Genomic DNA, 13,201 nt, shown 5'->3' on the forward strand with positions numbered 1-13,201 from the left:
AACTTCTGCTTGACTTCCCTAGGACCTTCAAAGTTATGCACTGATGCTTTGATCTAATACACAGGTGATGTGCTTCAGACCTATATGAGAGGACAGTGACAAGCTGGGAGCAATAAGGGCTGCAGAAATCAGGCCACAGTCTTCTTTCCCATGGCTGAAAGGAGGAACTGAATTTCTGGGGAACTTTAGTCCAGCTCCTCTGCATGGCAAAAGTTAGTTACTACATTGCAACCTTCTGTAAAAGCAGGAAGCAAATAGCTTGTCACAAACAAATGAGAAAGCTCACTAAAGCAGCAATGTTTGCTGAAACCAAAATGAGCTGATTCCAATGTTTGTCATGTACTGTGAACATTAGAACAAATGCTAAAAGTGAACGGCTTGTTTACAATCCACTCTCCCATTAAAACTCAAGCTTTGATTCATATAAACTCGCCTTATTATTCATTATTAGTACTCATGTGGGAGCCGTTTATAGTCTTTATTGACCAATGATGGTGTTTGCGTAAACATGAGATCAATATCAACGGCATTAAGCTAAGATGATCTCTGAGCTCTCAGCAAGTTTCTGGCTCTAATTATTGTTCTGGATGACTGAAAGGAAACATTTTCTGAAGTGCCCAAACCACTTAGCCATGTCCGTCATTTTTACTCAGACTTCTCAGAAAAGTTGATTGAAAATATCTGCAGGACATTCTGAGTTTGTGGCAGGAATGTTAATGCTGATATTTTGTTTATAATTCACATTTTTATTTGGAATTGCTACACCATTGGTTTGTCAGGGTTTGGGACCTGTTTCCTCATGAAAGGAGAGAGATGTTTAGAGTCTGGAGCCTAGGGAAAGGTAGGCAAAGTGGGATAGCTAGACACTGGGTAGCGTGGTGATAGGAAGAAATAGCTCATTCCCAGGAATCAGTGTGGCATTGCCTTGAGTATCAAGCTTTGAGAGAGAAGATATAACCAGTCCTGCTCCTTTTTCCCTTTTTCATTGAAGACAATGACAATGAGGTCAGTTGAGAACGCACAGCCATCAGTATCTCAGACAGAGCTAACTAAGCACTTAGGGAAGTGAATAGGAATCATTTTTGAAGCTACATCACTTGCAATGTCGTAAAATAATGAATCCAGCTGTTCTGTCTCATGCAGCCACGTTTCGAAATGTTGGCTTAAATTTTAATGAATGAGCTGAGGCTTTTTTGGCAGAAACTCCAATTGCTGGAGCCAATGAGTTTGAGACTCATCAAAATAATGAAAGTGAACTGTAGGTGATGGGTTTTTTGTTTTGCTTCGATCTACCAGATGAATAAAAGCAGTGCTGGCAGCCAGAGATTGATCTCAATGGTGTAACTAAAATAAGTCATTCCAGCTGGAAATTGTGACAACATGAGTGTCTGCCGCTTGGAAGGCAAATGTCTCAGTTGTCTCTACATTTCTTTTTGATTGATGACTCCCACTTTTTCTTGGGCCATATTCTAGCAGCAGCAAACCATTGCCCCATGACCACAGTTTAGCGTGTAGACACTATGAGGCCTCCCACCCTGATTGGGACCTGGCCAAAGCAAGGCAAGGAGCTTTGCAGAGAAGGAGGCTGAACAGCCATCTTCCCTGCAATAGTAGACGATCATCTCAGGAGCATCATGCATTAGAAATTACTTTCTTGTAGAGAGTCAAAACCGTTTCTGAAAAAAACACGTCATGAACCGGTTCTCAGCAGGCAGGTAGCTCTGTAGCAGCCTCGTGGTTAGGGCTCTTGCCTGAAATATGGAAAATGTGTGTAGGCTGCGAATAAGCAGAGGTTGGAAAAGACCAGTTGTATCCTCAGCTGTGGGTACAAGCAAATGTTGAGTCTGGGTGCTTTGGGAGCCCTGAGAAGGAGCAGTGATTGATAGCACAGGATAGGCAGTGCAGGAACATGGGTGCTCTGAAACCAGGTAATCCAAATTCTACCTACATCCCAGGCAAAATGCGACATCACTGATCCAAACATCTCCCTGAGTCATTATTTCAATGAAAAGCAAAGCTTTTAGGTAAGATATAAAAACAGAAGTCATGCCAGCCTTTCTTTCTCTCTTTCTCTCTTTCTCTCTTTCTCTCTTTCTCTCTTTCTTTCTTTCTGCCTTTCTGCCTTTCTACCTTTCTGCCTTTCTTTCTGCCTTTTTCTTTCTCTCCTTTCACAGGTTGTTCCCAGGTGAGGACCTCTTTGTTCTCTGTCAATGACCATGATTCATCAGCTCACTTGCTTTTATTTCCTTCTCTTTACATTTCCTTATTTATTTATTTTTTCTCCCTGGGCTTTTTGCTTCCCACAGTAGGTCAGAGCCTGAAACCTCTGACGACAGCTTGGCAGCCGTGTGTGAAGGGCTTTGTAAATCTCTGGGGCTCAGATAGTCCAGCCCAGTAGTGAAAGGTGGTGGGTGTTCTGCTGATGTGTTGCATTATTCTGACCCTCTGCGAGCCATGCAGGGTTTGTGGGTCCTTACCTCTTCCAATATTTGTAGAGCCTGCATTGGGAGGGAGATCTGGCAGCAGCTTCAGATACAATGCTGAGACTCCCAGGGAAGAAGAAAGTGAGCATTAGCTGGTTCTGTCTTATCTTCTGTAAGCTGTGTTAGGGCAGAAGCACCAGCTGGCACACAGACCTTTTTTAGCTTCACTATTCTGCATCCTCGAAGAAGGTAGCTTTTAGAAGATGTCTTGGGTAAAGTCTTTTCCAGCAAATGAATCAGTGCTGGGACAGAACGAATGAGGAAGAGAGATACTAAAGTCCAAGAGAGCAGCTCCTTATTAACCCCGTAGCCTTTCTTTGTAGGCACATGAAGGCACTCGCATTATTCTGACCCTCTGTGAGCCATGCAGGGTTTGTGGGCCCTAAAGTCCAAGAGAGCAGCTCCTCATTAACCCCATAGCCTTTCTTTGTAGGCACATGAAGGCACTGCATAGGTGCAGATAGCAAGTTAATAAGTGTGACCTGCTAGAATAATTTGTGCGGCTCTGTAACACTTAAAGGGGGGGTTTCCTTCTCTTCCCCCACAGAGACTTGAAGCTAGACAACGTCCTCTTGGACAATGAGGGGCACATCAAAATTGCTGACTTTGGGATGTGCAAGGAGAACATGTTTGGAGATGCGAAGACAAGCACTTTCTGTGGGACTCCTGACTATATTGCTCCTGAGGTAGGTGTGGGGTCCAGGGAGATCAACAAGCTGCTGTGGGACATAGAACATGTCTTAAGACCTGACTGTTGGTCAGTGGTGGAGGCTGCAAAGAGTAATAACCTGCTTTGAGCAGTTCCAGGCTAGAAGCTGGATTCGAGTATGACTCAGAGCCTGTGTTGCTGTCTGGCATTGCATATTTTTGTGGCTTATTTATTTTTTGTGCAAAAATAAATAGATCCAAGAGGTAGGTCCTCCAATTCAGGGACAGAAAGAGCACGCGGAATGGGAAGCGTGTTCCCTAGCTAGTTAAAATTAGGCTTCCATGGCTGTACAGGTTCCTTGATAGCTGGTAGGGAGCTATGGTCAGCTCTAAGAGATGATGTTCATTACAGCCTAAGGGACAAAATAGAGAAAGGCAGGACAAAATGCCCACCTGGAGCTGATTCTCCCTCCTCATTGATCCTCCAAATCACCTTTTAGATAGAGAAGAGAGGCTGGGTCCACAATAAAGCAGAGATTGGGGTTCACCTTCCCTCTGGGATATGCTCTGATGCTTGAATAGGGATGGCACCCATAAGCTTTGACTTCTCTCTTACTCAGACAGATTCTTAGCTGGCTGCAAACACAGCCTGCATCACAAGCATCCTCCCAGAGACGTGTAAGGCACTATATGCTCTGAAAAGGCTCTGCCATCAGAGGCGTAACCTGAAAACTGAGCACAGGCTTGAAGGTCTGTCTAGATCTAAAAAACTACCAATAGTGTCTGTAAAAGGGATGGAGATGCTGGGAGACATAAACATGAGAGTGGTCATACATCCTGCTTTTCTCCTCCAAATGCCAGCAGTTGGAGAAGAGAGATTGCTGTCTGGAAGACAACTGGGACCTGCCTCTGATTCTCTGCTTTGGCTGTGCACAGTGCCAGAGCACCTCATGTCACTGCATGAATCCATCCCTGGAGGACATGCCTGCACAAGTTGCCTCCTGGTGAAGGAGGCTCTAAAACTAGAAATGATGGAGTTGAATAGGGGGAGGCTGTGCTTGAGCTGACAAGGTCAAGGCAGAGCTTGTACCTTGTGTTAAGATTCTGCTCTGTCCCTTTGACTAGGAAAGGATGGGCCTTGCATGGAGAGTCTCCAAACTCCCTGCAAAAAAATACCAACAGTTCCTCTTCTCCTTCTGCAGTTGGTATCTATTGATACCTGATGGAGAAAAGCTGACTCTGGCCTCCATGTGCCCATGCAATGAAACTGGGTGGTTACAGACACCTGACTCCAGCTTGCCAATAACAAGATCCTTTGCCCTTTCCCTTATTTCTTTCCATTTTTTCCCAGACACAAACTTGTTCTTTTTTTTTTTTTTTCCCCTAGTAAATTTAGATACTTTGGACTAGATCCCTCCAGAAAAGAGAAAGCTCCCTTAACCTGGTGATTTCACACAATTATAGATCTTAATATGGAGAGGCCTTGACTAATTAGGTGGCAAATTGGGGCCAAAGAAAACATTTTTCAGCTCAGAGAAGAGCCTACGAGTCATCCATGCATCATGTCCGACATCACTCTGAAATCCATTTATTTGCCTTTCAAGATCCCATTTCCTGATTTTAGTGTTTTCATGATGGATATTTGTACTTTTCAAATAGCTTTAAAAGCTTTTGGGTTTTACCCCTCCACTATAATGCATTGATCTTTCACTGTGCACCAAGGGCTCAATTCTGATCTCAGTTACACCACTGCTGACAGAAGGGGTGGTCTCTTCAAATCAGTTGGATTTGTGTTGCATAAGAGCAGGTGTAAGTGTGCTCTGCAATCAAGGTGTAATTGTCTTTTATTTCACTTCAATATGCTTTTATTTTAACCAAAAAAAAGCTATTTTCTGATCCTAAAAAAAAAAAAGAGAGCTAAGTGATAATCCATTATCTGTGATTTTACTTCATAGAAAAGACAAAGACTAAAATAGTTCAGAGTTTTATTTCTGCACCATCATTTATTTTAGAGATTCAACGAGTGCATATAAAACATTTTACCTCTAAATTGAAGGCACTGCTAGAGTTTATGGATCATCTCTCCCCCCAGAGGCAGGAGCACTGGACTTTTTGTCAGTATTTCAATGCAGCTGCTAGCACTGTAATTTGTTACAGACCCAGCACCTTGGCTACAGCCATGCAAATAAGGGGGCCTGGGGTCAGTAGAATAGCAATTTTTTAATTTCAGAAAATATTTGACAAAAAAAGACTTAACCTGAAATGAAATTTCTGAGTTTATTTACTTTTTTTTTCCAGAGAATTGTAAAGCTAATACAACTTTTCTTTAACTGCCATGAAACATTTAATTTCAATTTCCAGACATTTTATACTTTAAAAGGTAAAGCCTTATAAACCTAATATGTCTTTTCAGAAGGAAAGGCTGGGATGATTTTGTTTATAAGTGATCCAGAAGAAATATATTAGGAAGTCTTGCTGATTCCTTTTTTTTTTTGGCTCTGAGTGAAACACATTGTATATATTGCATCTTACATTCAAATAGCTTTTATGTCCTTTTAGAGTCTCCTCTTTTCACTTGTTTGGAGACAGATGTCTTAGTCATGAGCACTCTACATCAGCTCGAGTTTAGACTTCTGATATTAAGGTGCTGCGTTGCTAGATGTCACAGGTACATGAGGGGGATACTTCTCACCTAATATGAGAGAATTAATCGAAAAATGAAACATTAAATGGCATTTTATAATGCTGTAGAAGGATGAGCATCCCAGAAGACCAGTCATCCTTTCCTATCTAAGTCAGTTAAATCAATGTTTTCCCTCCATTGACTATAGCGAGACTCTGGATAACTAAATTAATGAGACACATAACTTTTGGCAATAAGATGAATCTGGGCCCATGTGGCAATTTATAATCAATGAAGACAAGCTATGAAAACAGTCAAGAAATTACTCACCCACTTCCACTGTACCTCTGAGCCAGCGGTAAAGATCACCTCTCTAAATCATAATTTTTCAACTATCAGCAGTTTCATGTGTACTGATCTGGATAGTTGTTCTCACTGGTATTAAACCGTCTCCAGGGCTTGTCATTGATACCTATGCCAGATCTATAGTATAGGGTATTACAGTGCAACCAAGCTGTGGGCTCAAGACTGAATATTGTGCCTTAAAATGAACTATTCCCCTCTCCAGCTCTAAAATCTTGATAAGGATGCTAGACCTCATAGTCATCACATCTACCTTTAGACATCTGCAATGTAAATATCTATATATGAGCAAGTTGTCCAATCTCCTTGATAACCAAAGGGGACAAACAGGGGGTCGTATTTTACAGCAGGTAGATATTCAGCTGAATGTCTAAAATTGGACTCATTCTCTTCCTTGACTACAAAAAGAGCTAACCATAACTGGTTCAGCTCTAATTGTCTATAACAGATATCTAAAGGCAGGTGAAATTAATTTTGCTTCCCTAGAGGGAAAGTTTGAGAACTTGGTGATATTTGGCCAAGTTTGTAGGGTAAGAAAAGGGCACATCCTTTCTTAGGGGAAGAAAAGGGCACATCCCTTCTTAGGGGATGTCATCACTCCAGCCATCCCCCCTGGCCCCCACACATTGGATGTAGCCTTCACTTTATAGTTGACACACAAAGGCACAAACCAATTGATTGACCAAACTCTCATTGCTCTAGCTACAACTCAGTTGCTCTCAAGAGGATAGATCAGCAACTGCTTTTTAATGTTTTTCCTGGGACAGATGTTGCTGGAAGAGATTCACACCATTTCTATGGACTGACAGTCCTAAAGTTCCCTTACATTGCCACACTTGTAGTTTTAAAATACAGCTTGTGTGAGGTAAATCAGTCCTAAGATGTTAATGCTTAACCATTTGTCTTCTTGGACTTCGTGAACCTGATTTGAACCTTTGGGATAACTTGGAGGGCAGGCAAAAGATGACTTGCCTCCCTTTTCATGTTTGAGATCTCTCTGGTAGCCAAGGATTTATTCAAGTTACTGAAGGCTTACGTGCAACCTGTCACCTGTGGTGTTAAGGGCTGGTTTGTCACCCAGGTGTGGCTGTGACTTGGAGCTCTTGGCAAGCACCTCTGCTATCCCACTCAGCACAAAGCAGCAGTTGAAAGGTCAAGGTCTGGCCACCCTTCTGAAGTTGAAATATGTCAGACATTTTGCATCTGTCTTTGTCACTCCTCCCTTTGGGCAGATATTGCTGGGGCAGAAGTACAACACCTCCGTTGACTGGTGGTCCTTTGGTGTCCTCCTGTATGAGATGCTTATTGGGCAGTCTCCTTTCCATGGCCAAGATGAAGAGGAGCTTTTCCAGTCTATCCGTATGGATAACCCGTTCTACCCTCGCTGGCTTGACAAGGATGCAAAGGACATTTTGGTGAAGGTAAGAATTGCCACATGTCAAACAGAAGTTCTTTTGTGAGAACTGTCACCTTTGATTTGTGCATCTTCAGCTGTTGTTCAGAGAAACAAATTTAGTGTGTTAGGACCAGAAAGAGTCACTTTCTTGTCTGAGGACCTCAAAGAACACCTGATCTAAGTCATAAGGCCATCTCTACGTCTTCTTTCTCCTGAGCTTTGATAATGGCTCCTCACATCCAGAAAGTTGGATTGCAGGGTATCATATACCAGCAGAGATCAGTTTATTTGCAGAGCAATCCTTTAGGTGCAAGGCATGTTAAATCCTGGAAAAGATACTCTGCCAGGCTTCAAACTAGGAGTTACAGGAAATTATGGGTTTGAAGTGGTTCATGTGCCTCTGAGATAGGAGAACGTCTGGGGTAGATTGCCTTGGTGTTCAGCTTGATTTTCATGAGAGAATTTTTAACATGTTTGCACTGAGCTAAAGAGCAGGTTGACAAAGCCTGAGCTGTGTCCTGAAGTGGCAGAACCCACTGAAAATAGTAGCACCATGTCATTTGCATTTTTGGCCCTTTTAATCTCCTACATGGGAATGTCCACTAGACCAGGTTGCTCAAAGCCCCATCCAACCTGGTCTAATTAATGGAGAAAAACAGACAGCTTAGGTGCAAATCTTCTGACCAACTTTACAGGGCAGGCAGGTTGGAACTAGATGAACTTTACGGTCCCTTCCAACCTAAACCTTTCTGTGATTCTATGAATTATAAAGGATTGGATACAGACACTCCAGTTGTCCAAAGGTATAGAAGATGAATGCAACTCCACATAGGCTAGGCTAGTATTTTCACAAATTATGCTTATATTTCAACAGTAAAAGAAATCCTGATAACAAGAAATTGTCCAAACAAAAGCTTGCAAGTGTGATCTAGATATTTCACCTGTGTAGTTGCATATTTGCAAGCTCAGACATGTATATTGTTGCCCCTGTAGCAAATTTGTCCTCTCTCTGCTGCAAAGGAAAAACATGGTCAAGGTCTCTCAGTTTTGGCCTATTAGGCTAAGAATCTGAACTGGCTCCCTAATGAGAAATTTTCTAAGTTAGAAGAGTCTTCACACTCTCACCAACCGTGCTTGAGTTTGAAGTCTGAGACCCTACCTGGGAGCTCTGCCATAATGAATATACTGTTATTGATAAAAGACTAAGGTATTTATCTTCCTTCAACATTCTAGCTTTTTGTGAGAGAACCTGAGAGGAGACTGGGAGCAAGAGGAAACATCCGCCAGCATGCCTTTTTCCGGGAAATAAACTGGGAGGCTTTAGAAGAAAGAAGGATGGAACCTCCTTTCAAACCGAGAGTGGTAATGATGCATCTTCTTTCATTTGCACTCGTCTCATGTCTTTCTTTTCTTGAGTCATTCATTCCCTAAATATTTAAACCCTCCAGCTGGCATTAAACCAAAGCCAGGACCCACAGTAATGTTGTAAACACATTTATTTAGGGGCACTGTCCAAAATCTTCAGCCATGGGTCTTTAATATCAGAGACCTCAAAGCCTGTTTAGATTCATGGTGTCAGCCTTTTAAAGGTCGAGAAATGTTTGCTTCACACTGGAACTAACCATTTTAGGCACCAAGTTAATGCTTTCAAAATATCCTCAAACTTTTAGGGTTATCTTCTGGAGTTGTTCTGTACATGCAACTTCTCTGTCTAAAAGTAGATGGAGGACTTTGGTGTTGGGCAGTCAGAATGGAAAGTGTTTACTCCTACTTACATGTCCAAATGCAGGTTAAATTGTTCATAGGCTGTCTGGTATGGTGTGTACATCAGATACAAGCAGCTGGAACCATCTACAGTTTGGATCTGCCACAGCCTCCAGTCATTGGAAAGACAATTGTGAACTATACACCTCTATTGGCTGGGATGCCTTGCTTGGTCATCATGACTACTCCTTTCTGGTGGCTGTAAGCCCAGGTCTGGCATGCCCACACCTGACAAACCATAAATTACTCATTATTTTCTCAGTTACTATAGCAGGGGTCTGGATGACACTTAAAACATCTTAACCACATAAGTGCAACCCATTCTGTGATTATCTTTCACTGCACTGCAGAAGAAAAAACAGTTCAAATAACCATGTGGTTAGCTAAGTCAGGACTGTTAATAGCAGTCCAATTAAACTATTAAAGTCCTATTATGACAATAATATAATTTAATTTGACAAGTGCATCATACTTTCATTTTACAGTCCTTCAAAAGTGTTATTTACTTGATGGGTCCAGTCTGCTGTGTTACAAAGCTGTAACATCCCTGCCTGGCAGAACTCATGGATCACAGGCTCAGTGTCTCCATTACTACTTTAATAGGACGGTAATAAGGAAGTGGTTCGTGCTTGTTGCTGGATATTAAGAGCTCAGACAGAAGTTTGCTGCAGTTTGACAGGTTACTGTGCATCGTTTGGGCTGCAGTAGCTTAATCATTGTGCAAAAAGCCAAGAGCAGATGCATTGGGGGTTCCCTGGCTGAAATGAGCTCGCTCCTGACTGGTTGAGCTGAGCCCATAGGAAGCAGACCAATAGGGCCAGTAACATTAGAATGAGGATCTAAATATTAGTGGTTTGACATCAATTTTTTTTTTCTTTTTCTTGAAGAAATCTCCGAGTGACTGTAGCAACTTTGACAAGGAATTCCTAAATGAAAAACCTAGACTGTCCTGTGCCGACAGAGCACTGATTAACAGCATGGACCAAAATATGTTCAGCAACTTTTCTTTCGTGAACCCTAAAATGGAGAAAATATTTTCCTGAGGTCTGCCTTACTGAAGGAATTCTCTGTAATTGTTTGAGTAACACTTTGTCGACTGAAGACTGTGCATGGTTGTTTTTATCAAGAACCCTCCAGAAAAACACATCAGTGAAGTTTGTACCATACCTCTGGTTTCTCTGTAAGAAAAAAAAACAAGTGTATTTGAGCTTCTGGTGATGTCAGTGCCCATTTCTGCAATTATCTACTAGGCCCTTCTTCTGAAGGACAAGTAGTTTGCTCAAGTCCTGAGGGCATCTGGGAAGACTTCAGGCTGGATGCCTTGGTAACCTCCACTTGTACGTATGCAGAAATGTGCATGTGTGCTCAGGAGTTGTTTTTAAGAAGCAATTTAACTCCCTACACACTTTAAAAATAATGTTCACAGGTGTTAGGATTCGATTTTGGAATTGTGACAAAGAGACTTTGCAGGTGCCCATTCCAGCATTTGTACATCTCAATCAGAGGCCCCAGAACTAAGGACTCAACTCTGAAGGAGGATCGTTGCCATGGCAGAAAACCAGTGGTTTATACTTCATATTTGAAGGATGGGAAGCTGCAGACCAGCAGAAAGCCTCGAAAGCCCCTGTTCTAAAGCTTTAACCATCCTCACACACACCAGGCTCAGAGCAAAATCTGGGCTGAGCTTTCTGGAGTTTTATCCTAAAACTGCATGAGAAAGATGGAAGAGGTATCCTCCAGCCATTGTTTAAGCACCATAAAACTGGTCTTCCAGTCTCAGCATTGGTATATTTTACTTGAAGGGTGTTAAACAGTCCTTGCAAAGGCCGATATACTTTATATCACTGTAAATGATGTTCCAGCTCTTTGGCATGCATGGTGGGCATAGGTCAACAAGCAGCACCCAACAGTCACAGGGCAGGACAGCACATCGGGTGAGGTCTCCTTCACCTTGTGACATTTTGCTGTGTGTTCTATCCCTTTGCAGCCTGTGGAAATGTAGATGGGTTGAAAAAAAAAGTCTTTTCTGCACTTCTTTCACCGTGGGAGCCTTTTAAATAAAGATGAACTGCTTTCTCAGGTTGGAGAGATGTACAACCATCCGGTTCCTGCTTGTCACTGAGACACCAGTTAAATACTGGCTCAAAATTAAGTCAAACCCCAAATAGAGGATTCTGGAAGAGCTTAGACTTAGGCAGTCACCCAAGTTGGTGGTTGTGCTCTAATTGAAGTGTATACATTTGGAGCTTTGTTGCATCAACCCCTCTAGTCCATGGAGAGGAGAAGCTCCAGAAGATGAGTCATCCCAAAATGAGATTCCCTTCAGAGGTGCTTTTCTGGCTCTGCTGGAGCTGGTTGTCAACTTGGACCTTCCAATAGGACGGATGCAGCCGTGAAGGCAGTGCTGGGGTGTCGTTGGCCCTGGCTGCAGGCACCGAATCCTGCAGGACCACGATCAGAAGTGCCTAACTTCAGTTAGAAAAGCAGAGCATCCTGAAAAAGGTTTCAGTCCAGTGACACACATTGAAAACCTTGTTTGTGCTGCATGAAATGCAGGGGGCATCTGTGCTCACAGTTTGTACAGCTGGTCATCATGTTTAATTAGAACGGTTAGCATGAATTTTTTAAATGCCAGTGCTGTTTGTACAGTTTAATAAAATGTTGTGTACAATGGGAAAGCGGGCAGTGAAGTGATTAAATAGGGGCAAAGAATAGGGGTGCTTAGAAAAAGCCATTTAAATGGCTCTGCGCTCTCTGGGGCATGTTCCCCAGAGGAATTTCAACCCATAAATACACTGGATCAGCAAGCATTAGCACAACTGTAACTACTCCACAGATCAGTATCTTAAAAGAAAAGGATTTGGCGCTCTGCAAAGGTATCCGTGGAGAGACTAAAATGTTCCGTTTCACCACCAGAAGTTGACACAGCTGTAAATGAGGTCTGGTATCTCAAAGGGGTCACAGAGCCAGATGTGCAGAGGTCGTTACTATTAGAGGGCAGTTCAGGTCACCTTCCTTTGACACCTGAATGAGGCTGGATTATCCGAGTTCTGGGAGGGCCTGACTCCCTCCACATGCTATGGATGGAGCCTGGATGGCCACATCCAGACTAGAGACTGCATTTCTAATCATTTGAAGATTGGTAGCACCTTACTCTAAACAACCGTTAAGGATGATTTCTTTGCAACAGCACAGTGGTTTGTGCTTGACACCAATGTGGGGACACCCCAAGAGTGTAAAGTAAGGAAGTCAGGTGCTGAATCACCTCTTGTGGTTAAGTAACTGAAGAGCAACAGGGTTTAACACCTCTCTGACCAGAGGCAGGGCTCTCTGCACATCATCTGTGGTCCCATAAAGCTAAAGCAGCCAAACGGAAGAGTAAATGCTAGAGCAGAGATGGCATTAGGCTTACTTTAGGGCTTTTGATGCAAACCACAAGAAGAAGTGCCTGCTTCTCACTGCAAGGTGTCTTCAGCTTAAAAACCAAAGAAACCCATTAAGGATGGGGGCAGGGAACCGGGGAGAGGTGGGTACGAGCCACCACGAACATGCGTGCCGTGTGTCTCACCAGTCCCACATCCTGAAAACCCTCCCAGCTGTGCCTGTGGTGTGTGAAGAGTGACGTGGTAAGCGGCAAGCGTTTTCCTGTGGTGGCAACGATTGAGAGATAGGAGCCAGTGAGGACTGAAAGCCAAACACCCGCACGGAAATGAGCACGAGCACAAGTCCTCACAGAGATGCTCCTTTGCCTTGGCTAAACCTGGTACCTCCGTACCCATCTTGTCTTTTCTGCTTTCTTTTTTTTCCCTTCCTTTTCTTTCCCGTCCTCCACAAAATGTTCATTTTATGACATAGTAGATGGGCTGGAACTTGCCAGGTTTGGTTATTCATTCGCTGATGGCCCAATTCTGTTCTGGAGCCCCA

At 42.9% G+C, this 13,201-nt stretch overlaps 1 protein-coding gene across 2 annotated transcripts in view; it reads left to right on the forward strand.

The window, feature by feature from the left end:
- Positions 1-11,955, forward strand: part of PRKCQ (protein kinase C, theta) — a 66,511-nt gene extending 54,556 nt beyond the window's left edge. For both annotated transcript variants that reach the window (XM_014949155.1, XM_014949156.1), the window contains 4 exons: positions 3,031-3,169; positions 7,350-7,538; positions 8,747-8,875; positions 10,165-11,955. In XM_014949155.1, coding sequence (XP_014804641.1) covers positions 3,031-3,169; positions 7,350-7,538; positions 8,747-8,875; positions 10,165-10,320 — 613 coding nt within the window. In that variant the 3' untranslated portion in view covers positions 10,321-11,955. The remainder of the gene's footprint in view (positions 1-3,030; positions 3,170-7,349; positions 7,539-8,746; positions 8,876-10,164) is intronic.
- The last annotated feature ends 1,246 nt before the right edge of the window (positions 11,956-13,201 follow it).

The sequence above is a fragment of the Calidris pugnax genome, unplaced genomic scaffold (genome assembly GCF_001431845.1).
Source record: "Calidris pugnax isolate Ruff unplaced genomic scaffold, ASM143184v1 scaffold125, whole genome shotgun sequence".
Taxonomy (NCBI): domain Eukaryota; kingdom Metazoa; phylum Chordata; class Aves; order Charadriiformes; family Scolopacidae; genus Calidris; species Calidris pugnax.